Source organism: Scyliorhinus torazame, chromosome 18 (genome assembly GCF_047496885.1).
Source record: "Scyliorhinus torazame isolate Kashiwa2021f chromosome 18, sScyTor2.1, whole genome shotgun sequence".
In the NCBI taxonomy this organism is placed as follows: Eukaryota; Metazoa; Chordata; class Chondrichthyes; order Carcharhiniformes; family Scyliorhinidae; genus Scyliorhinus; species Scyliorhinus torazame.
The window spans coordinates 139,752,813-139,777,438 of record NC_092724.1 but is presented as its reverse complement, the minus strand read 5'-3'; the positions used below and the strand labels follow the sequence as shown (position 1 = coordinate 139,777,438).

The 24,626-nt window shown below is 47.7% G+C and overlaps 1 protein-coding gene across 3 annotated transcripts in view; it reads left to right on the top strand.

The window, feature by feature from the left end:
- Nucleotides 1–10,247, top strand: part of faap100 (FA core complex associated protein 100) — a 38,438-nt gene extending 28,191 nt beyond the window's left edge. For all 3 annotated transcript variants that reach the window (XM_072483472.1, XM_072483473.1, XM_072483474.1), the window contains exons 6-9: nucleotides 396–538; nucleotides 850–966; nucleotides 3,104–3,193; nucleotides 8,850–10,247. In XM_072483472.1, the coding sequence (XP_072339573.1) occupies nucleotides 396–538; nucleotides 850–966; nucleotides 3,104–3,193; nucleotides 8,850–8,981 (482 nt within the window). In that variant the 3' untranslated portion in view covers nucleotides 8,982–10,247. The remainder of the gene's footprint in view (nucleotides 1–395; nucleotides 539–849; nucleotides 967–3,103; nucleotides 3,194–8,849) is intronic.
- Nucleotides 10,248–24,626: the final 14,379 nt, after the last annotated feature.

Sequence of the window (24,626 nt, the reverse complement as noted above, 5' to 3'; positions counted from 1 at the left end):
TAAGAGGTGGAAGGTTTTGCTGTTATTTGAGGGGAAGTTTCACCCATAAGGTTGTACGATCTAGAACGCGCTGCATGAAAGAGTGGCAGAAACAGAAACCCTCATAACGTTTGAAAAGTACTTGGATTTGCACTTGAAGTGCCGCAACCTACAAGGTTACGGACCAAGAGCTGGAAATTGGGATAAGGCTGGATGGTTTCTTGTGGGTCAGTGAGGGCCGAATGCCCTCCTTTTGCCCTGTAAGTTTTTGATGATTTGTATTCCTGATGATCAAGCGCGCTAACATTTTCTGAATCGGGTGACCCTTTCTGAGCTTTTCCAAGGTGTTGATTTGTTTAATCTTTCTCTTTCCCACCTCCCCCCCCCCCCCCCCCCCCCCGCCCCCATCCCCAAAGGAAGTGCTGCTGAGAACGGATCCGATGTCCTTCAGTGGCTGCTTTCTGCCAATCCTGAGGTGGCGACGGTAAGGATGCAGCCTCTGCCGATTGTGCACTGTACCACACCAGACGGTAGCAGTGTCCGGATACTCACAAAGCAGGTAAATGGTGAAGTCTCGGTCTTGTAAGGAAACATCAGTCCGTTACTGCTCAGTATTCTATATTGAGAGGCAGGAGAGACCACAGCAACATTTGTTAGCAGGGGGGAGCCCTCAATATTTGGATTCATTTCTATAGAGCTCAATTGAAATATTGTTCTTAATGCACAGAATGTGTCGCATTTGCTTATTTACCTTTAATTTCAGGGGCATTATTTAATTACTAATGGGTTTTATCCCCCTCATTAGCAACATTTAGATGATGTGACCTAACGAACCACAATGCTTTTTCTTTTACACTCCTTTCCCTCCAGGTTTCTGTTGATAATTTATCTGTTGATGGACCACTCAGTGTCGTGGAAATTGTGATGGAGTGTTCCTCGCTGACTACGTTTTGTTTCTTGCATCAGGCAATTGCGCGGCGTGTCCAGGTAGGATATCAACAGTCTGCCTCAGTGCAGAGTTATCCCCGCACTTGTTGCTGTACGCTATGCCGTCTGTATAGTCCGCGCAGCCACCCAGACTGAACCCTATGGTATCCAGTCCTGTGTCGTGTGTTGAAGTGAAACATTGGCTGAGCCCTGAACTGGTCGTCTGTTGTTATTTCATCGAATTCTGCAGTGCGAAAGGAGGCCATTTGGCCCATTGTATTTGTGCCGGCCCTTGGCCTGGTACTTTTTTCTATTGACTGGGAAGCTGTTGTAAGATTCACTTTGATGGTCGTGTATTTTCTCCATGTTTCCAGGGGACAGTGGTCTTGTTCAATGGAGCTGATGGAACCAGTTTAGTTTTGATCTCTGTTTTGTGCAAGAATTGCTTCACTTTGACCTGTCATCAGTCTGCACTGTTAGTCAATCATCGAAAAGACACTCAGAGTGAAAGGAGAATCCAGAGGGAGCCCCTTGCAATTCAAAGCACTCCACCCATTTTATGCAGTAATCTAATAGATTAGGTAGAATTTTGTTTGATGTTTTTGAATAAAGTCAGTTTTCCTCTTGGATGACGGTACTTGAGTTCCATTGGATTTGGATTTGGGTTTATTGTCACGTGTACCGAGGTACAGTGAAAAGTATTGTTCTGCGTACAGTCCAGACAGATCGTTCCATACATGAAAAAACATAGGACATACAATAAGTACACTATATAAATCCATAGACACCGACATTGGGTGAAGCATACGGAGTGTAGTACTACTCAGTAGAGATGTATGGAGAGATCAGTTCAGTCCATAAGAGGGTCATTCAGGAGTCTGGTAACAGCGGGGAAGAAGCTGTTTTTGAACCTGTTCGTGTGTGTTCTCAGACCTTTGTATCTCCGTTGCTGCTGTTTCCTCATCAGTGAGACCTGTAGGAAAGAGTAATGGGACAAAAACTCTCAGCCAGCCATGGAATCCTATGAAAATACTTTGCTACGGACAAAACCTGGAAAGAGTGAATCTTGTGTGAAGGAACCTTTATGCTAGTGAGAATAAACGGAGCATTTCCCTTTGACATGGGGAATGTGCTACTTGATTCTTTTCATAGGCAAGAGGATAGATGTTTGAATCATTGGTCTCACTTTGTATCTGAACCTTTCGACTTTCATTTCCACTGCTCCTAGTTTGGCCATGAAAATAATCGATTTGTTCAGTTGTGTAAAGACTCGGGGTGGTAAGAGGAGGGGGTCACGGATGAGGAAAGGTGTTCAGTCCATTGAAGCCCATTGCTCTAATACCCGAGCTCTCGAAGCCTGATATTACAGCTGGAGAACGCAAGGTAAAGTGATGCTGAAGCACAGTGTTGGTGGAAAAAAATACAAAGTTAGGTTATCTTCATTCGAGGTGCCAATACTGTGAATCAGCACTGCTCCCTGACTTGGCACATTAATTATCTCTGCTGTTGGTGGGCGGGGGGGGGGGCGGGGGGTGGGCTGCGAAGGGGAAATGAAGATAAATAGAACGCAACTACTGCGAGAGAGAGAGAGATTTTTGCTGGGGAAGGGTGGAAAGGTCTATGAGGCCTGTTCTCAGCACTGCCGCAGCCATTCACTGTGGCTGGTCTGGGCATCTCCTGCAGATGGAGGGAGTAACAGCACAATGTTTCTTTAACAGGGAACGATAGGGCTCAAAACACTGGCATGTCCAAATCATTAATCTTTACAAGTTAAATTGATTCTTTGTGCAGTAATTGTTGATATTTCTCACTCAAACAGTTGTACTGTCTATCAAAATAATGAAATGAGCGCGACATGGCTGGTTTAGCTCAGTGGGCTAGACAGCTGGTTTGTGATGCAGAACAAGGCCAGCAGCGCGGGTTCAATTCCCGTACCAGCTGAGAATTCTGAATTCCCCCTCTGTGTACCTGAACAGGCGCCGGAATGTGGCGACTAGGGGCTTTTCACAGTAACTTCATTGTTGTGTTAATGTAAGCCTACTTGTGACTAAAGGTTATTTAAAAAAATTTTTAAAAATTAATGCAATGTAGGCAGCACTCATTAAAATACACGTCTAAGAGCTTCATAGCAGACCTGTCGTTTTACTGGTCCTCTCAAATTGATTAATTGTACGTGTGTTACTTTTACACTGAGCAGATGCTTTTGGAGCAGTGTCCTCCCAGTGGTGACTCACTGCCTGCTGGCCTTCGAGTACAGTGCCTCAGACAGCTGGTACACAATGCAGAGGTAAGGGGAGAGTGAAGTAAACTCGGGAATCCTGCAGAGTCTACGATAAGGTGCTGGACAGATGTTGGGGAAGGCAACCTGTGCTTGTGATCATCTAATTGAAAAACCCAAAGCCCAAGGTTCCCCCCCGCCGAGGTAAAAAAAACCTGATGTGTTTCTGTCACCACAGGTAGAAATCATTTAGAAAGGGCAGCACGGTGGCGCAGTGGGTTAGCCCTGCTGCCTCACGGCGCCGAGGTCCCAGGTTCGATCCCGGCTCTGGGTCACTGTCTGTGCGGAGTTTGCACATTCTCCCCGTGTTTGCGTGGGTTTCGCCCCCACAACCCAAAGATGTGCAGGCTAGGTGGATTGGCCACGCTAAATTGCCCCTTAATTGGAAAAAAAAATGAATTGGGAACTCTAAATTTATTTTTAAAGAAGAAATCATTTAGAAAATGGTCCTGGACACAGCTACTTAAAAGGCACTCGTTCACCCTGAATACATTCTGCTACCTTCCATCTGCAATGCAGTTGTGCGCAATACACCACACAAGCAGATTACGTGGAGCTTACTTTAAAAAAAAAGATTCTTTGATAGGATGAGGGTATCGTTGGCAAGGCCTGCATTTGTTTGCCCATCCCTATTTGCCCATGAACTGAGTGGCTTGCTAGGCCATTTCACAGGGCATTTAAGGGTCAACCACATTGTTTTGGGTCTGGGATCACATGTTATTAGTTCTGTTCTAACCGGTCTACTGCAGTGCTTTGCAATGAGAGCCCTGTGTGCTTATCCTGGGTGTGGATGAGGACCCTAGTTATGTTTCCTGAGAAGGTGGCTATTTCTTCCAAGACCTGCTCAGCCTGGTTGCGAGCTGGTCTGTGCTCTATCATTAACATCCATTAGCCTGTCTGAGCCTGTCGAGGTTTACTATGATGAATGAGCTTATTCCCCGGTTGAGTTAGTCCCTCTCTTTCCCTTAGTCTCTCCCTTTCCTTGTATTTGTGATCAGTATTATCTCGAGCAGCGTGATGTTTGCTGATGGGCCATAGTCACGTTTGCTAAATGAACAGGCAGCAACAGTGTGAGCAGGGTCCCAGGTATGATTGCCAGCACCCACTTAACTGAAGGCTCTACTTCCATCAGACGCGACAATTCTCCCAGTATTAAGAAGGGGAAACACACAACAAGGTTCTGTTGACCGCCAAATTACCCCTTTTGGAAACTGTGTGTGGTGCATTTCAGATGTGAACAGAATTGAGTTTGGTTGTGATGCTCACGTTGTTAAGCAGCCAGTCAATACAAACTTTTGTGCATACATCTGTAGAATGACTAATATAAGTGAGGTATTGAAGAGCTACCATCACACATAGAAAAGTAATATACCTAGCAGTCTCAGGACTGAATTATCCATTTAGTGGTTGTTATTTATTGTACTGCACTGGGCACAATGTCATTATAGCTCTTGATCTCTTTGTGGCCAGTTAAGCACAGCAAATACACACGCAGAAAGCACATTGTCTTGAAATATTATTAGAATCAAATGTTTTAATTTGTAAAGATTCCAGCTTTATACATGTATGCCTCTGTATCGAATGGTGCCAATCCTACATATAATTTAATTTTAAAAACTACTTGAGTATTAGATGTCAATTTAAGATAATGCCTGTTGCAGCAATGACTCTCTTGATGGAGAATTTACCTGGCGTACTAGAGTCCTCTGCTGGCGGTAACAGGGAAAGCACGAAGTTGTCCATTTTTGCATTCATACAAAAACTCCCCAGTCCCAATACAGTAACCCAGCTAGTCTGTGACTCCAGCCCCACACAGGTGAAGACTGCCAATGCCCTTAGAGCAACTAAGGATGGGAATTATTTACTGTTCTTGCATTCCAAGAATAAATACTTAAAAAAATTTTTTTTAGAGTACCCAATTATTTTTTTTCCAACAAAGGGGCAATTTAGCATGGCCAATCCACCTACCACGCACATCTTTTTGGGTTGTGGGAGGTGAGACCCACGCAGACACAGGGAGAATGTGCAAACTTCACACAGATAGTGATCCGGGATCGAACCCGGGTCCTCAGCGCCATAGGCAGCAGTGCTAATCACTGCGGCACCGTACCGCCCTTCAAGAATAAATACAAACTAAGTTTTTTTTAAAAATTCCTCTGATTTTGTTTGCTGGGAGGCAGATTGGATTCCGTGGACAGAATCTTCGACCCAATAAAAATGACAGTGACTTTTGAAATTCCTCAAACAGTCAATTATAAGGTTGTTTTACTTAATCAAGTTCAATTTCACTTCTACCTTGAGTCAAGTTCGATTCCACCTTTACCCTCCAAAGGTCCCTGATCCAGTGTACAATTTGGCCTAAAACAGAAAATGCTGGAAATACGATGAAGGTCTGGCAGGATCTACAGAGAGTAAAAAAAACAAAGTTTTTTTTTGTAAAATATTTTACTAAGGCGTTTGTGATTTTATAACAGTAACAGTAAACCATATACAAACAACTATAAACATAGTGCAACGATCCTCTACCTCCCTCACAGGTCCCACCTTCCTAAAACAGTAATCTAGACTAACCCCCCCTTCTTCTAACAGTTAATTTTCTCTGAAGAAGTCGACTAACGGCTGCCACCTCCGGACGAACTCCAGCATTGACCCTCTTAGGGCGAACTTGATTTTCTCAAGACTGAGAAACCCAGCCATGTCATTGACCCAGGTCTCTGCTTTCGGGGGCTTCGAGTCCCTCCAAGCTAACAGTAACCGTCTCCGGGCTACCAGGGAGGCAAAGGCCAAGATGTTGGCCTCTCTCGCCCCCTGGACTCTCGGGTCCTCCAACACCCCGAAAATCGCCACTTCTGGACTCGGTGCCACCCTTGTTTTTAACACCGTGGACATGACGTCTGCAAACCCCTTGCCAGAATCCCCTAAGCTTCGAACATTCCCAAAACATGTGGACATGAAATTAAATGAAAATAGCTTATTGTCACAAGTAGGCTTCAAATGAAGTTACTGTGAAAAGCCCCTAGTTGCCACATTCCGCCCCCCCCCCCCCCCCCGCCCCGGCGCACTCCTTGCACACCAATCTTGCTCATCCTAGCCACCGTCATGTGTGCCCGGTGAACGACCTTAAATTGTATCAGGCTGAGCCTGGCGCATGATGTGGGCATGTTGACCCTGCTTAACGCATCTGCCCAGAGACCTGCCTCTGTCTCTCCCCCTAACCCCTCCTCCCATTTGTGCTTTAGCTCCCCTGTCTGTGTTTCCTCTGACTCCATGAGTTCCTTATAGATATCTGTGACCTTCCCCTCTCCCACCCATCCTCTAGAAATGACCCTATCTTGTATCCCCCGTGGTGGTAGGAGCGGGAAGGTTGGAACCTGCCTTCGCAAAAAGTCCCGAATCTGCAGATATCTAAACCCATTCCCTCCCGTCCACTCAAACTTCTCCTCTAACTCCCTCAAACCGGGGAAGCTCCTATCCATAAACAAATCTCCCATTCTCCCGATCCCTGCACTCTGCCATCCCCGAAACCCTCCGTCTAGTCTCCCTGGGGTAAACCGATGGTTGCTACAGATTAGAGCCCAAACCGATGCTGCCTTCGCTCTCCCATGTTTCCACCACTGCCCCCAGACTCTCAGGGTCGCCAGTACCACCGGACTTACCGGGCCAGCGAGAACGGCAGAGAACGGGTGGCATGATCAATGCCCCTAAACTCGTGTCCTTACAAGTTGCTGCCTCTACTCACTCCCACACCAACCCTACCCCCACTACCCACTTCCTAATCATGGCTATATTTGCCACCCAGTAATAGTTGCTAAAGTTCGGCAGCGCCAGCCCGCCCTCCCTCCGGCCAGGCTCCAGCATCACCTTCTTCACTCGCAGGATTTTACCCGCCCACACAAAACCGGTGATCACCTTATTTACCTGCTTGAAAAAGGCCTTTGTGATAAAGATGGGGTGGCACTGAAAAACAATCAGGAATCTCGGGAGGACCGTCATTTTCACTGTCTGTACCCTCCCCGCCAGTGATAACGGGAGCATGTCCCACCTTTGGAAGACCTCTTTCATTTGTTCCACTAACCGGGTCAAGTTTAGTTTATGTAACAGCCCTCAGTCTCGTGCCACCTGGATCCCTAAATAACGGAAACTACCTCCCACCACTCTGAACGGCAGCTCTCCCAGTCTCCTCTCTTGCCCAGTTGCCTGGATCACAAACATCTCTCTTTTCCCCATGTTCAATTTGTACCCCGTAAAACGGCCAAATTCTGCTAAAATCCTCATGATCTCTCCCACCCCCTCTAACGAGTCGGAAACATACAGGAGCAGGTCATCGGCGTATAACGAGACCCTGTGTTCCATCCCACCCCGTATCAGCCCCTGGAAGCTCTTAACACCATAGCCAGTGGCTCAGTGGCCAGAGCGAACAACAACGGAGAGAAGGGGCATCCCTGCCTAGTCCCCCGGTGCAGTCTAAAATAGCCCGGCGTCAGCCGGTTCGGTCGAACATTAAAAACAAACCAAAGTTAATGGGCAGAAGTATCCGGCCCCCCCACTCGCCAGCACCGCCGGGGCTGGAGACCCACTGAAATGTTCACATCGGCGGGACTGGAAGATTCCCACCAGCATAAAGGGCTGGGATATCCTGGCCCATGGTTTGAGTCAAACACGACTCTTCAGAGGACAGTCAACTTGAAACGTTAACTCTGTTTTTCTCTCCACAGGTGCTGCCAGAATTGCTGAGCGCTTCCAGCACTTAGGGCGCGATTCTCCCCTCCCACGCCGGTGGGGAGAATCGCCTGGGCCGCCAAAATTTCCCAGGACGCCGGTCCGACGCCCTCCCGCGATTCTCCCAAGCGGCGGGAACGGCCCGGTCGTGTTTCACGGGCCGCAGGCCGGAGACACCGAAAATGGCGATTCTCCGGCACCCCCGCTATTCTGAGGCCCGGATGGGCCGAGCGGCCAGGCCAAAACAGTGGGTTCCCCCCGGCGCCGTCCACACCTGGTCGCTGCAGTCGTGAGCGGTGCGTGAACGCTGGGGGGGGGCGGCCTGCGGGGGGGCGAGGGGGGATCCTGCACCAGGGGGTACCTCAGATGTGGGGTGGCCCGCGATCGGTGCCCACCGATCGTCGGGCCATCCTCTCTGAAGGAGGACCTCCTTCCTTCCGCGGCCCCGCAAGATCCGTCTGCCATCTTCTTGCGGGGCGGAATTAGAGAGGACGGCAACCACGCATGCGCGGGTTGGCCGGCGCCAACCCGCGCATGTGCGGATGACGCCCGTTATGCGGTGCCGGCCGCGTCATCTATGCGGCGCGGGCGACAAGGCCTGGCGCGTGTAGATGACGCGGCCCCGATCCTGGCCGCCTTGTCCCGCCGGTAAGAGAGGTGGTATGATTCTCGCCAGCGGGAAAGGCATTCCAGCAGCGGCCCATCGCGGTCCGGAGAATCGCCGGGGGGGGCCGCCAACCGGCGTTGCGCGATTCCCACCCCCGCCGAATATCCGGTGCCGGAGAATTTGGCAACCGTCGGGGGCGGGATTCACGCCACCCCCCGGCGATTCTCCGACCCGGCGGGGGGTCGGAGAATCCCGCCTCCCTTATTTTTAAAAGAGCAGGAAATCTCCCATGTAATCTCCAGATGGTAATTTCTTTATTTGGATTTTCTTCTCCTCCAGGCCCTTCTTAAAAAGGTGCAGTCATTGCGAGACCAGTTGTGCGTTGGGGCGGAAATGAATATGAATGACACTGCGGCCAAATTTCTGCAACTGTACGGGCAGCTGAGGAGAACCGATCTAGTCATTGTGTAACAAATGGAATTGCCCAAAGTGCCGCCGTCTCCAGATGATGCTGAACTTCTTTCCCACTTTCTTGTTCACAATCCATATCGAAGGAGAGGGGCTTTTTATGTTTTGTGCCAGCTTTCAATCACTATCCTGCTTTATGTTGGTCGTCTGGTATCTCGCCTTCATTTGCCAAGTGTTATGTGGAAAGAACTTGCATTAATTCTCAGGGCATACCAAAGAACTATGCAGCCAATGAATTACTTCTGAAGTGTAGTTGCTGTTAGTTTGTCGACAAGCGTAGCAGCAATTTGTGCCCAGCAAGGTGCAACAAATGACAGTGAAATAAATGATTCCTGTTGACCAGTTTAGCCGGTGTTGGTTGAGGGACACCTGTTTGGCTGGTATATCAGGAGAGATGCCTCCTCTTTGAACAATGCCACGCAATATTTTATGTCTACTTAAGACAGGAAAATTGGGCTTTGATTTAATGACTTGCGTGAAAAACGTTATCTCTGACTGTGCAGTGCTCCCTCAGTACTCCATTGAACTGGCAGCCTGGATGATGGTCTAAAATCCTGCATTGGGCCTTGAACCAATGATCTCCCGATTCCAAAACAAGAATGCGACCTTTATGCCACCCTGACACTCCGTTATTACGTAAGACATAAGAGCAAGCACCTTAGGACATGCAAATGTCTGTGCTGGACTGCAGAAGCAGAGTCACTGCACTCCAAAGATAATTCTTTACGGAAAGCACATTGAGACATTTCAACGCTGTGATAGAGTTCCAATAGAGTTTATGCATTGAGGTTATGAGGTTAGAGGTTATTCATCAAGGCCCTGCCTTCACAACCTTGCCCCTCGCCTGAGGTGCGGTGCCCCTCAGGTTAAATCACCACCAGTCAGCTCTTCCCCCCCCCCCTAAAAGGGCAAAGCAGCCAATGGTCACCTGGGACTATGGTGATTTTACCATTTATCTATAGAGTTCTATACAAACCCAAGGGAGTGGAGTGATGGTTACAGTAGAATTGTGGCCAAGAGCAAGTTGGACTGTGGATTGATATGTCTTTGTACCGTTCGTATGAGCCTCACTACAGAACCCAGTATTTCACAATGGTAAAACATCTGCTCCAACAATGCATCTGGTAGCTGCACAGGCAGGTGACAGTTCCAATGGGAAGCTGATTTTACCAAATGAGAGTGATACAGAAATGTAATTTGAAAAGTTTGTAGAGTTGAAAAACATGATGTAAAATTGTTTGCCAATAAATTGCGGTTTGGTATTCAAAACGATTTGTTTCTTTTTCATAGAAAACGCTAGTGCCAAGGTTTTTAAAATGTTGGAAAAAACTGGAGGGAAGTCCACCATCCGTGAGCCATTCAGATTATGAAGGCTCCATTTTTGATCCCCAGACCGCATTATAGTGGCTGAGCCACACAAGGGTTGAAGGGCAACAATTGAAGGTGCCCAAGAGTTGGGAATGAGGAAAATTTGATCATGTTCTTTTTCCAGATTGCTCTCTTGCAGAAAAGTGCAGACTTGGATTGTAATTGATGACGGCTCACCTGGGACTATGGCGACTTTACTAAACAAACCTAGTTGGACTGTGGATTGATAAGTCTTTGTACCGTTCACATGACAGCAGCTGACACCCACTGCTGAGGCTGACACAGGAACAGCGCCCATTAGGCCGAAGGCTTGTTGAACTACTTTCATTGAGGAAGCTGACATCTTCAGAAGAACAGGAGGGAAGGAAATGGGAGAGGAGAAAATTATGAAGGAATGGCACACAGTACAGCAGTCAGACGTGGAGCTGCTTGCCGACGGTTGGAGTGTTGTGCTTTAATCACATTTCCTCAGATAATGAAATGATCCGTGCCTGCAAGCAGCAAGACTTGGACAATTTCAGGCTAGTGCTGATGACTGGCAGGCCTTTAAGTTTTGACTTGGCAACTCAAGAGTGGGTGTGGATGGAGGAGGCCTCCTGCAAGGGGACGACACTCCGGGCCTCGGCTACAGTAGCACTCCCATCCCCCCCCCCCCCAGCAAAATACATATCAAGCCCAGTGGTAGCGGCCACACTGAAAACGTGGGCCCAATTAAGGCAGCACTTCGGGCTGACGAGATGGCTCCCATCTGCGGCAATCATAAATTTCCCCCCAGCCATGCTAGACACCACCTTCAGAAAATGGAGACGGGACGGGGACACACTGACAGTTAGGGACTTTTACGCAGGGCACAGACTAGCGACACTGGACAACATGGGAGGGAGTGGGCAACCCCCCCTCCCCCCCAATCACAGGGGAAACACAGCCGAAGTTGACGGGGGAAGAAAGGAAAGGGGGGGGAAGGGGAGAGAATTACCCCCTCCCCAAAACCGACCAGGGGACACACAAGGGGGAGGGGGGTAGGCTGGGGGGGGGACCACACGTCGCGGCAGAATGTAAATAGGGGAATTAAGGGACGGAAAAGACAAACCGGGACGGGGACACACTGACAGTTAGGGACTTTTACGTAGGGCACAGACTAGCGACACTGGACGAACTGACGGAGGAATGGGAACTGCCGACAGGACAGGAAATGAGACACCTGCAAATAAAGCACTTCCTCTGCAAAGAGACAGTAGGGTGCCCCGGAGACTACACTATTAGAGGACCTGATAAACACAGACAGTAAAGAAGGGGGCTAATTTGATTGTAGTTTTAGATAGGCGGTGGGAGAGAAGGAGTTCTCACAGCTCTACTAGAAGCAGTTGGTTTAGAAGGCTGGAGAGAGAACATCTCTGTTTTGCTAGAAGAAAAACCATGTCATAGAGTCATGGTTAAGAAAATAAATGCAAAGATCTGAAGAGCAGCTAGTTAAGGAAACTAGAGAAATGAAGAGAAGTTTTCAAGAGGTTAAAGGTACTAAAACAGGAAATTGTCCAAAGACAAAAGCTGAGAAGAAGGTTGAGATGGTAGAAAGATAATCAGGATTGTGAGATTTTACTACAGTCTGTGCAACGTGTCTTGAAATAACTATGGAAATCAGTGGCTGGACAGTTAAGAAAAAGGAAACCTAAAAGAGGGTGCTGTAAAATCCGGGACTGGATTCGCTGTTAAAACTGGACCAGAAGCTTGGGTTAAAAGTCATTTGTAAAACCTGGCCTGGATTTTGGAATGCAAACCACTGAGGAAAAGCATTATTGTGAAAGAAGACATTTTTGGGACTGGTGTTTGGAAACTCTCAAGTGATCACCATCCAAGGGCATAGAGAAATCCACGGACACTAATTTGGGTTCAGAGCGAAGTGCGTGTATTTGACCACAGTCATCTTGTGTGCTTAAAAGGGACTTTTTGGGTTAATGAGACCATTGTACTTTAAGATGTACTTTGTAACCCATGCTTATCTTTAAATCTGAATGTATTTGTACCACTAAGGGGGGAGTAAAGGAGTATAGTTATAAGCCAATTTTTAATAAATGGGTAATAATTTTTTTTCTTGTCGTTGAAACAATTCAGTGGTCCAGTGACTGTTTCTCCATGTTGTATAAAAAAATAAAATATAGGGGGCGTGATTTAACGGCCCCATCATGCCTGACTTGCTGTCGCGATGAGGCCATTGAATCTCATGAGAGACCTCTGGTGAGATACGCGACATTTAAACGCCTCGCCGGATTTAGTGGAGTCTCGTGAAACGTTACGATCTGGATCTTGCCCTCACTGTGTGATCCAGGTCAGGAAATTTAAATGAGCCTAATATGCATTCACGGGATTCTCCTGGTGGCCCGGGACCTAACAGCCGCTCCTGGGAGATCTCGCCAGTGTGCCGTTTAGTACTGGCTTCCACAAACGTGGACCAGCAGTAACAACAGCTGGGTGGAGGGTCTCCCAGGCTATTAGAGACTCCCAGGTGGTTGGAGATGACAGGGTGGCACCCTGGCACTTCCTCTGTCAGTCGGGCACCCTGGCAGTGCCATCTGGACACCCTGGAAGTACCAGCCTGGGGGGTGGCAGAGTAAAGGAGTAATATATCATAATTATATTTTCCATGTTTAATAAATATTTTTTGTTTACTTGATTCTCTCTTATTGGAGATGGTCATTGCCTGGTACTTGTGTGGCACCAATGTTACTTGCCAATTGTCAGCCCACGCCTGGATATTGTTCAAGTCTTGCTGCATTTGCACGTGGACTGACTCAGTGTCTGAGGAGTCGTAAATGGTGCTGAACATTGTGCAGTCATCAGCCAACATCTGACCTTATGTTGGAAGGAGCAGCTAAAGATGATTTGACCTACCCTGAGAAACTCCTGCGGTGATGTCCCGGGACTGAGATGACTGACCAACAACTACGCCATCTTCCTTTGTGTTAGGTATGACTCCAACTAGTGGAGAATTTCCCCGATTCTCATTGACTCCAGTTTTGCGAGGGCTCCTTGATGCCATACTCGATCAAATGCAGCCTTGATGTTAAGGGCAAACACTCTCACCTCACCTGTGAAGATCAGCTCTTTTGTCCGTGTTTGAACGAAGGCTGTAATGAGGTCAGGAGCTGAGTGACTCTGGTGGAACCCAAACTGAGCATCAGTGAGCAAGTTATTGCTAAGTAAGTGCCGCTTGATAGCACTGTTGATGACTCCTTCCATCACTGCACTGATGAATGAGAGTAGACTGATAGGGTGGTTATCGGTGGGTTGGATTTGGCCTGCTTGTGTACAGCAGTCATTTTCAAACCCAGAGGTGGATCATGGGTGGGTGTCGGGAGGGTTGCGGGGCCATGCGTCGCGGCTTTCCTGATCGCGGGAAGAAGTGTCCAATGGCGTGACCGGCTTTTAAAAATGCCAGCCGCGACCGGTTTTCAGAATGCTGTCTGTTCTGCTCCCTCAGCAGTGCGCACACCCAGAGCCCAGTGTGGCAGGACACCTCCACCTGACGTCAGCGCGCTGACCCAGAAGCAGGGGCGAAATTCTCCGGAAGCGGCGCGATGTCCGCCGACTGGCGCCCAAAACGGCGCAAATCAGACGGGCATCACGCCGCCCCAAAGGTGCGGAATGCTCCGCATCTTTGGGGGCCAAGCTCCAACTTTGAGGGGCTAGGTCGGCGCCGGACGAATTTCCGCCCCACCAGCTGGCGGAAAAGGCCTTTGGTGCCCCACAGCTGGCGCGGAAATGACATCTCCGGGCGGCGCATGCGCGGGAGCGTCAGCGGCCGCTGACGGCATTCCCGCGCATGCGCAGTGGAGGGAGTCTCTTCTGCCTCCGCCATGGTGGAGACCGCGGCGGAGGCGGAAGGGAAAGAGTGCCCCCACTGCACAGGCCTGCCCGCGGATCGGTGAGCCCCAACCGCGGGCCAGGCCACCGTGGGGGCACCCCCCGGGGCCAGATCGCCCTGCGCCCCCCCCCCCCCCCCCAGGACCCCGGAGCCCGCCCGCGCCACCTTGTCCCGCCGGTAAGGTAGGTGGTTTAATTTACGCCGGCGGGACAGGCATTTTATCGGCGGGACTTCGGCCCATCCGGGCCGGAGAATCGAGCGGGGGGGCCCGCCAACCGGCACGGCGCGATTCCCGCCCCCGCCCAATCTCTGGTGCCGGAGACTTCGGCAACCGGCAGGGGCGGGATTCACGCCAGCCCCCGGCGATTCTCCGACCCGGCGGGGGGTCGGAGAATCTCGCCCCAGATCTATTAAAAAATCACTGGAGTCTTCCTGCCTGGAGTGGTGGCAGAGGGCCGATCATTTGCCCTGTATGCTCATCACATGTTCTAGGCGCCGGAGAGCGATTCCTATACTTTGCAGCTGCCGGCAGCGCTGGTGTGAACTCCAGGATCTCTGTGCAACAACCCGTGATGAAGAAGCTGAAAACAGGAACAAAGCTGTATAAAGTGATTACTTGAGGTTTGGGTTATTAATTGTGTCACTGCAAATCCGGATTCAAAGTTCATGTATGTTATATGCAGGGAAGCACTGGCAAATGAAAGTTCAAAACCCTCAAAATTTCAAAGACATTTGAAGACTAAACATAGCGAGTTTGAGGAGAAACGTCTTCTATTTTTTCAACGAATGCAGTGAGATCTTATATCATCAGCTGAAGTCATTATCAGAAATTTAACATTAAATAACGAAGCAAGCGAGATCGTGAGGACCAAGCAGCCTTACATGTCACATAAAGGTAAGTAGAAATAGTGGGTCGTGATGTTTGGGCGATGTGGGTCGTGAAGGTCGGCCAGCATGGGTCGCGAAGGTCAGCCGACTTGGGTCCTGAAGGATGTCCGGTTGGCAAAAATGGGTCCCGGGCAAAATGGTTTGAAAAACACTGGTGTACAGGACATACCTGGGCAATTTTCCACATTGGCGGGTAGATGCCAATGTTGTAGCTGTACTGGAACAGCTTGGCCAGGGGCACGGAGGCCAATGGAGTTCAAATAAAGAGGTGAGCACACGGCTGGGTGGTGATAACATGCTCGAGAACCTTGGGCAAGAAAGGGAAGGTTAGCAATTGAGACAGGAGTTACACTCACTGTCAAAGCTTACAACTGAGGAATGGCCAGTTGTCTGAGGTAGAAGGGGGCATCTGGTGTCAATGCAAAACTGTCTCGGTCAGCAGCTCCAGGAGATTAAGAAACAAAGGAGAAAAGTTGCAAGCCCTGATATTTTAAATGCACAGCCTGCTTTGATACTAAGGAGTACAGACTCAGAGGATCCGCCGAGTGGTGATTCCTGGACTGTGCTTAATTCGAGGATCTCACTTGTCGGGGAATGTTATGTAAAAATCTCCAAGCGTTTAAAATTTTGTTTTTCAATGAATAAGAATTTGAATGATGTGCTTTTTCAAAAATGAACTTTTAAATAACTGTGCAGCAGAGAGTTGGTCAGCATCTAGCTTATTGGACCAGTATGGCAAATTGTGTGTCTCTATTCCAGAGGTCGGATTGTGGTTAAACAGTTTCTGGTAACACTAACCACTACATATCAATGCTTTAAATCTAGGAATCAAGTTGAACTGCAGCTACTATGCAAACAGATTAATGTAATGGATGGACTCCTTTAGAAACCTAGTCTATCGATTTTTCTACCTCTCTGCTACCTGGATAATTACACTGAGTGTCAGTAGGTGGTGCTGTGCCTTTGTTCAACATGCTCTCAGTTTCTTTGTAATAGCTGGCCTGCTCATTAATCAAAAAATGACCCCTCAGCCTGACCATCTGTTTGTAATTTTCATGGAAAATAGATGGAACTGCGGGACCAGTGCACAAATCCTAGATTCCCGACTACACAAACGGACTTTGGCTTATTCGATCACAGCGAAGTTAGGGTGCTGCCCATCAGGTTAAATCTGGACATTGATCGAGGGTCAGCTCTAACACCTGGGCCCTCATGTTCTTTCTGTCCTTCTTGGCTTCCTCTGAACCTGGGCAATTTTACATCGAGTCAGCTGGTTGCCTCTGAGAGAGCTCTACTTTAAAAAAAAATTTCTATAGCTGTTTCCTTTCAGTCCACAAGGAAAACCCCAAGCATCCAGTGACCTGGCATTTAAATGCTCCACCTTGCTCTCACACTAACACCTCTGTCCTCGGCCTGTTCCAGTGAAGCTCAACATAAGCTTGAGAAGCAGCATCTCATATAATAATAATAATCGCTTATTGTCACAAGTAGGCTTCAATGAAGTTACTGTGGAAAGCCCCTAGTCGCCCTATTCCGGTGCCTGTTTAGGGAGTGCGGTACGGGAATTTTGAACCTGTGCTGCTGACCTTGTTCTGCATTACAAGCCAGCTGTTTAGCCCACTGTGCTAAACCAGCGTAATCTTCCGATTAAGCACTCTCTAACCTTCCAGACTCAGCATTGAGTTCGACAACAGATCATAAACTCTGTCTCCCATCATGATTCCTTTTCTTTGCATTTTTCATTTCCCCCTTCGTTTTGCTCTCAGGCAGCAGAACATCTGGTCGAGGCTCGTCATTTTTTTTTTGTTCATTTCCTTGCACCTATTCTCTTTGGCCGCTAAGACTAACTCCTTTGTCATTCAATTTCTCTTGTCTTCCATTTTATCACAGACTTTATTTTTGTCCTTGTCCCACTGGCCGCTTGCTCCAAACTTCCTAACTTTCCCCAGTTCTGATGAAAGGTCATCGACCTGAAACTTTCATCCCAACTCTCTTTCCACAGATGATACCTGATGTCAAAGAGGAAATGCTGGAAAATCTCAGCTGGTCTGGCAGCATCTGTAGGGAGAGAAAAGAGCTAACGTTTCGAGTCCAGGTGCCCCTTTGTCAAATCTATAAGACGGAGAAAGTGGGAAATATTTATACTGTGTAGTAAGAATGAAAGATGAGTCATAACTACAGAAACTCAGGGAAACAGGGTGCTAATAGCTACAGAAACCAAGGGAAAAGAGTGCTAATGGCAGTCCCCAGGGAGAACAAAAGGTGTGAAAGGCCAGATAGCAGAGAAACTAACATCAGAGGATAAACTGTGACAGATGTAGATGTGGAGGGGAGGGGAAGAGGGAAGCAAAGGGAGAAAGGGTAAGGAAAGGTGGATAAGATGGGGGGGGGGGGGCTAAATATATATAAAGAAAGCCAAGAGAGAAAGAAATGGTAAAAGACTGTTGAAATGAAATGGGATGAAAGCAAGGTGTCGAGGTGGGGTAGAGCTAATCATCTGAAGTTGTTGAATTCGATGTTGAGACCGGAAAGGCTGTCGTGTTCGTAACCGAAAGATGACATGTTGTTCCTCCAGTTTGCGTTGAGCTTCACTGGAACACCCATCTTATCCACCTTTCCTTACCCTTTCCCCCCTTTGCTTCCTTCTTACCCTCCCCCTTTTTCTCTTTGGTTTCAGATTTCCAACATCCACACTATTCTGCTTTTTGATTAATGAGCTAATCTTCATGTATGTGTATTGGGAAGCCAGGTCATGATCACCCTTGTCACGGTCACCATAGAGGCCTAATTGCTGAAAGGATAACACAACAAGGTTTCATGTTTTATGATTTTTACTGTAACACCAGACTAAGTGCACTATTGTTTAAACACTAGTTTTGTACGCAACGGAAACTTTAAATTATAGCACAGGACATTTTACCTTCTACTTTTAGCACAACCAGGAAACATACTTTAGAGTCTTAAGTAAACATTCGGTTCTCCCAGAATCAGTCCAAAATGATACCTAGCTTCCGAGGGTTTACTTCCGATCTTTTCCTTTACCTGCCTGGAAACCTTTAACTCCAGAACTCTCTTTAAAGCTGCAAGTTTTCCTGGAGACCTCTTCTTCTATTTAAAGCTAGGCAAATCTTCCAGTCTTGTTCTAATTCCCTACAAATTTGGTCTTTCCAGTCTGAGAATGAGCTCCCACTTACCCACATTCCTCTTTAGTAAACCACAGAATCTTGCTGTCTTTAGTTGCTACTTCTCTCCCGGATCCTGTCTGTCTAACTTTCTCTGTGAGTTTCAGGGATATCTTAGAAACCCTACCCCTCTCAAAGCCCATCGCCATGGCAAAGATTATATCAACCATATAATCCAGGTATAAATTCTTGATTAGCTATAATTGAGACATCAATTTTCTTTTATGTTGGAAGTAAATGGACAGTTTAAAGGATAACTGTATACAGTCCGTCATCCTCAATTCCTTTTTGGGACTTTGGAGACTCTCAGTAAATAAAGTGTTGGCACACAGCCTCCAAGTGGAAACACCCTGCAACCTCTTCCCTGTAAAACAACCTAGGTCCCTTTAATCTCTTACAATCAAACTACCCCAGGCTTGCTGTCGAGCAGACTTGAGAACTGGTCACAAGTCCATTTTACCTCAAAAAATGACACAGTCCCAAAGCATAACAATCTTATAAACATCATAATTGTAACACCCATTCCATCCAACGATATAGAGTGGTAATCAAAAGTAGAAATCATGCTCGTTTTTCCCAATTGAATCTGAGGGTTCTCAGGTCAATGGTTTTGTCTCTTTTGCAGTGCTAATTGAGCCCAAACAGGCAATCCTGGTCTCCAAGCATTTTCTCTCAAGCCCCTTGGAGAACTGTACTCAGATTCTGCTGGATGATCAGTCAGTAATGGGTTTAGAATTCAATAGGACATTAATCCCACAAGCATTCCTTTGCAGTGGGTCGCTCTGCTGCCAGGGGCTGGTTTAGCACAGTGGGCTAATAGCTGGCTTGTAATGCAGAATAATGCCAGCAGCGCGGTTTTAATTCCCGTACCGGCCTCCCCAAACAGGTGCCGGAATGTGGTGACTAAGGGCTCTTCACAGTAACTTCATTGAAGCCTATTCGTGACAATAAGCAATTATTATTATTAGCCAGCATGTTGAGGGGTCTTGAGTTCCAGTCCATGCGGTTCAGGATTTGATCTTCCGATATGGATCCAATGAATGCAATTTCTTTTATTTATTTTAACGGATTCAGGTGAGGAGTGGCTTCAGCTCTGAATCCTGACGTGGCAGTAACTGGGCAGGATTGACACGGACCATCTGTAACATGGATCGAACAATCCGGGGTGTGGAACTCTTCGTGAGCACGGTTCGTCAGAGAGTATTGCTTGCCTGGCTGTCTGAAAGACCAATTAAAACAGAACAATTTAAATGGCCCTGCCACTGGAAGTGCTTTGCTTCTACTTGATGTCTCGTCTAACCGCCTTGTCAAGAGGTGACTGACTGACCTATTGCTTCATGAAGCTAGACTGAGGAGCAGACATGGGACTTTGTGTCTGCGAACCAAGCACACATGACATCGACCCACACAGCAGGCTTGTTTCTATTTATATAGCTGCCTCCTGGCTGCAGTGGGAATAAAATCGCATAGTTAACTGACTCTTGTTCAGTCACATTCCATGCCTCCACCCTTGTTTGTTTCTCCCACACGATCCTTCTTTGCAATCGCCCTCATCCCACTCGTTTCGAACGCGAACCATTGTGGCTCCTCCGAGCTTGGAAAATATAAACACCACTATTCACACAGTTCAAATAATCGAACCTTCTGATAAGATGCCGCTGATCGTGTCTGTTTAAAATGTTATAAATCTTGCTGTGCAGGCCGACAAACTACTTAACGGCCTGGATTGATCAGTGGGGTGGGCGAATATTGACAAACTGACAGCCTTTTTCGCACATTATTCCACGAGCTGACCTTTCCCTGTCAGTGTGATGATTCGATTAAAACGATCCGTAACACCCCCCCCCCCCCCCCCCCCCTCCTCCTTCACCCCCACCACCAACAACCCAGGCATGCCTCCACTGGTTTATGTATTGGAGAAAATGAGATATGAGCTGAAGGTCCAGGGTGACAGGGCCTGGAGTTACTACATCAAACAATGTCCTTTCACTCTAGAATTAGGGATTGAGTCCACTTGCACAGGCAAAATGAAGGCCTGTCTCCACTAATGGTGTTCAATTCTGTCTGTTTCTTCCACATTTCGAGATGTGAGACAAAGCAAGCATGGTGCAGGATCTGATTGCCCTTCATCCTTTAGTGGAAACACAGACTGCCTCCTCTTCATGTGTTGTGAAAGAGCAGCAACTCACCCCAAGACGACTTCACAACTGCAAATACAGCCCTGTCCCGTTCCTTGGTGCTACATCTGCACCTCAAGTGCTAACCGCAATACTTTCGCATATCCACCCACACCATTCAGATTGGACAGCATGGTGGCGCAGTGGTTAGCACTGCTGCCTCACCGCACCGAGGTCCCAAGTTCGATCCCGGCTCTGGGGTCACTGTCCGTGTGGAGTTTGCGTGGGTTTCGCCGCCACAACCCAAAGATATGCAGGCTAGGTGGGTTGGCCACGCTAAATTGGCCCTTAATTGGAAAAAATGAATTGGGTACTCTAAATTTTTTAAATTTTTTATAAAGTCTGGAAAGTTTACGTTGCAGAGAATGAAACACACTCTTAAAGCTAGAATTTGGATTCTGTTGCACAAAACATTAAATTTCCTATCCTCTTCCTTTGGGGCACTGAGCTGTTGCTGAGAGACTGCAGTTACTTAAGGGTTAATGGAAATAGTGCGAGGGATCATGACTGGCCTACAGGGCTGGTCCAATGCGTTGCCATGTCTCTGTATAAATATTGCATAACCTCCTAGTGTCAGCGTTCATTAGTCCTTGTCAAACACAACAGCGTGATGTGAATGATAAAAAAAATCCACAACGTGCCCCCCACCGAGTGGCCCAGTGGGAATTCCCAGACAGCGTTTTGACACTGCTCTGGGCTGCCCTCTCTATCTGCCGCTCGCAGATTGTCTCTCTTCATATTAGTTCAGCTCCCCGGGGAGGAAACGTACTCTGCTTCTCAGAACTGTCACAGGTTCCAACAGAGACAACTGTCTGCGTCTTCCCTACTATCAAATGAGGGAAGAGAAAATATTCAAATTGTGCTGACCAGCACAAATCAAAGTTTCTTCTTGCAGCTCACCCATTATGTTCTCAATCAAGGTTACTAGAGGAGACCTGACTGACACCATCGACAGCTTCGAACGATATGAAGCCCAGGTGGATGGTTGACTCACCGGTGAATGGTTAACTTGCAGCTGGATAGTGTTAAAGAATTGTTCATCTCTAAATCTCGCTGACACTTAGTAAACTCTACACATTGTGACTGTAACCAGCCTCGTCTCCCTAGATTAACCGCTATTGTTTTCTAATCCTTTGTTTTTCATGGCTGCTTCATCCCCCAATTTTAACCTATCTCCCGCCCCGTCTCCCCCCTCCCCCCAATCCTTTTCCTTTCTCATACATGCTAATATATGCCTGAGTGCAAGTCAATGGGTGACAGTTGTCCTCAGTAACTGATCCAAGTTGTCACTCTATTCGGGCAGTCATTTTCAAACTCTTGGTCACGACCTGTGGGTGGGTTGCGGGCAGGTGTCAGGGGGGGGTCGTGGGGCCATCGGTTGTGGCGTTCGCAATCGCGGGAAGAAGTGTCCGAACGCTGCGGACCGGCTCATACAAATGTCCGTGGCGACCGGCTTTCAGAATGCTGGCCATCCCACGCATGCGGTCTCCCTCAGCAGTGTGCAGGCCTGGATCCCAGCAAGGCTGACTGCCCCCTCCTGACATCGGTGCGCTGACCCAGGAGCAGATTCTTTTGAAAATCGATGGAGGGTCCTGCCTGGAACGACGGCAGGGAGCAGGTCACGCGCCCCGTACACTGATGTCACGTGTTCTGGGGATGAGAGATTCCTGCATTTTGTAGATGCCAGCAGTGCTGGTGTGAGCTCCAGGGCCTCGGTGAACAACCCATTAAGAAGAAGCTGAAATTAGGAACAAAGCAGCATAAATATGTTTTCTGGAGCTGTGTTTATTAATTGTGCCATTGCAACTCTGGGTGCAAAGCCCATGTGTTTTATATGCAGGGAAGTACTGGCAAATGAAAGATTAAAACCCACAAAACTTCAAAGGCATTTGAAGATTAAGCATGGCGAGTTCGAGGCCAAACCTCTTTATATTTTTCAACGGAGGCAGTGAGAACTTCCATCATCAGCTGGAGTCATTATCAGAAATGTAACATTGACTGACAAAGCGAGTGAGATTGTGAGGACCAAGCAGGCTCACCTGTCACATTAAAGGTAAGTCAAAATGGTGGGTCGCAAAGATCGGCCAACGTGGGTCCCGAAGGATGGCCAGTTGGTAAAAATGGGTCCCGGGTAAAAAAGTTTGAAAAATTCCACTGGTGCATGCTTACTATTCCACCTTAGGGTTTTCTGTCTGATGTCTAACTGGACAGTAATCAGGGTGGGGCTGCTAGTTCATTTACATAACTCTCAAGTCTAAGTGAACTGAAGCCAAACTTGCAGACTCCTGCACCTTGCAGACTTCATGCCAGCATGGTTGTCCACAAAGTTCTCAAGAATCTATCTCTGGGGTGCCACCTTGTTTTTATTTGTACATACTGCCCATCGGCGGCGGCCTCTATAACTATGAGGTCAGCTTCCATCTCCACTTCAATTATTCCCAACCGTAACTGTTCATTGATTAGATGACCATCATTGTGCTGTTTGGCTATCTGACTGACGTCAAGCCCTGAAAGAACGAACACTTCCTTTAGCTCAACGCCAGTAAACCGGCCTTTTTCACTCCCATCGGAAAGCATTTGTTTGAGTTGGGGTGGCACAGTGGTTAGCAATGCTGCCTCACAATGTCAGGGTCCGTGTGAAGGTTGCATATTCTCCCCATGTCTGCATGGGTTCCTCCGGGTGCTCCGGTTTCCTCCCACAGTCCAAAAACGTGCGGGCTGGGTGGATTGGCCACGCTAAATTGCCCCTCAGTGTTCAAAGGTTAGGCTAGGTGGGGTTACAGGGATCAGGTGGGGATTGGGTCTAGGTAGGAGGGTCGGTGCAGACTCAATGGGCCGAATGGCCTCCTTCCACACTGTAGAGATTTTATGAGTTCCATCTCCTTCCCTGGCTGCTTGCTCAGACTGAACCCACACGACATAACTTCTGCATCATATTTGAGCCTGAATTCAGTTACAAATCTCATATCCAATTTGTTGCTAAACATATCTTACCTGTACCTCTTAAAGATTGCCCTCTACATCCCTGCCTCATTGTCCTTCCGTGCAATGAAACCCTCATCCACATCTTCATCACCTAGAGGCTTAATTTCTCCAATATTCTCTCTTTCAGAACCCCAATTCTACCTAAAATGCCAACTAATTCAGAATTCTGCAGCCAGTGACCTCTCCTAAACCACGGGGCAATCATCCCTTAACGTGATGACTCTTTATTTGTTTCCACACCAGCATATCTACTTCAAAATCCTTGCTCTTCTCTTTAATTCTTCCTACCCTGCACTCTCTGCCACACTGTGTCCCATACTCTCCACTTCACCATCAGGAACAGAGCTTACACCTGACCCATGCACTCAGGAATCCTTTCCATTTCCGTCTCATTTAGTCACCACTTTTTGAGTCTGCCAGAACTTCCTCAAAACTCGCCTTAGGTTGCCCCCTTTAATCTTTACCTTCTACTTTCAGAGTTCCCATTCTTTTACACTCTTGTAATATAGAAATGGCAGCAGCCAGTTTGTTCACTATGAGCTCGTACAACCAGCAGTCTGATCATACGCAGATAATCTTCGTCGATGTTCATCTGAGGCTATATAACGCTCTGGTGAGGCTCCATTTGGAGTATTATGAGCAGTTTTGGGCCCGGTAACTAAGGAAGGATGTGCTGGCCTTGGAAAGGGTCCAGAGGAGTTTCACAAGAATGATCCCTGGAATGAAGAGCTTGTCATATGAGGAACGGTTGAGGACTCTGGGTCTGTACTCGTTGGATGAGGGGGGATCTTATTGAAACTTACAGGATACTGTGAGGCCTGGATAGAGTGGACGTGAAGAGGATGTTTTCGCTTGTAGGAAAAACTAGAAACTGAGGACACAATCTCAGACTAAAGGGACGATCCTTTAAAACAGCAATGAGGAGGAATTCCTTCAACCAGAGGGTGGTGAATCTGTGGAACTCTTTGCCAAATCACTGGATCACTCTTTAAGACAGAAATAGATAGGTTCTTGATCAATAAGAGGATCAGGGGTTATGGGGAGAAGGCAGGAGTATGGAGATGATAAAAATATCAACATTGATTGAATAGCGGAGCAGACTTGATGGGCCGAGTGGCCTAATTCTGCTCCTATGTCTTATGGTCTTATGTTGGTGGTTGATGGATGAAAATTGGCCCGCACAATG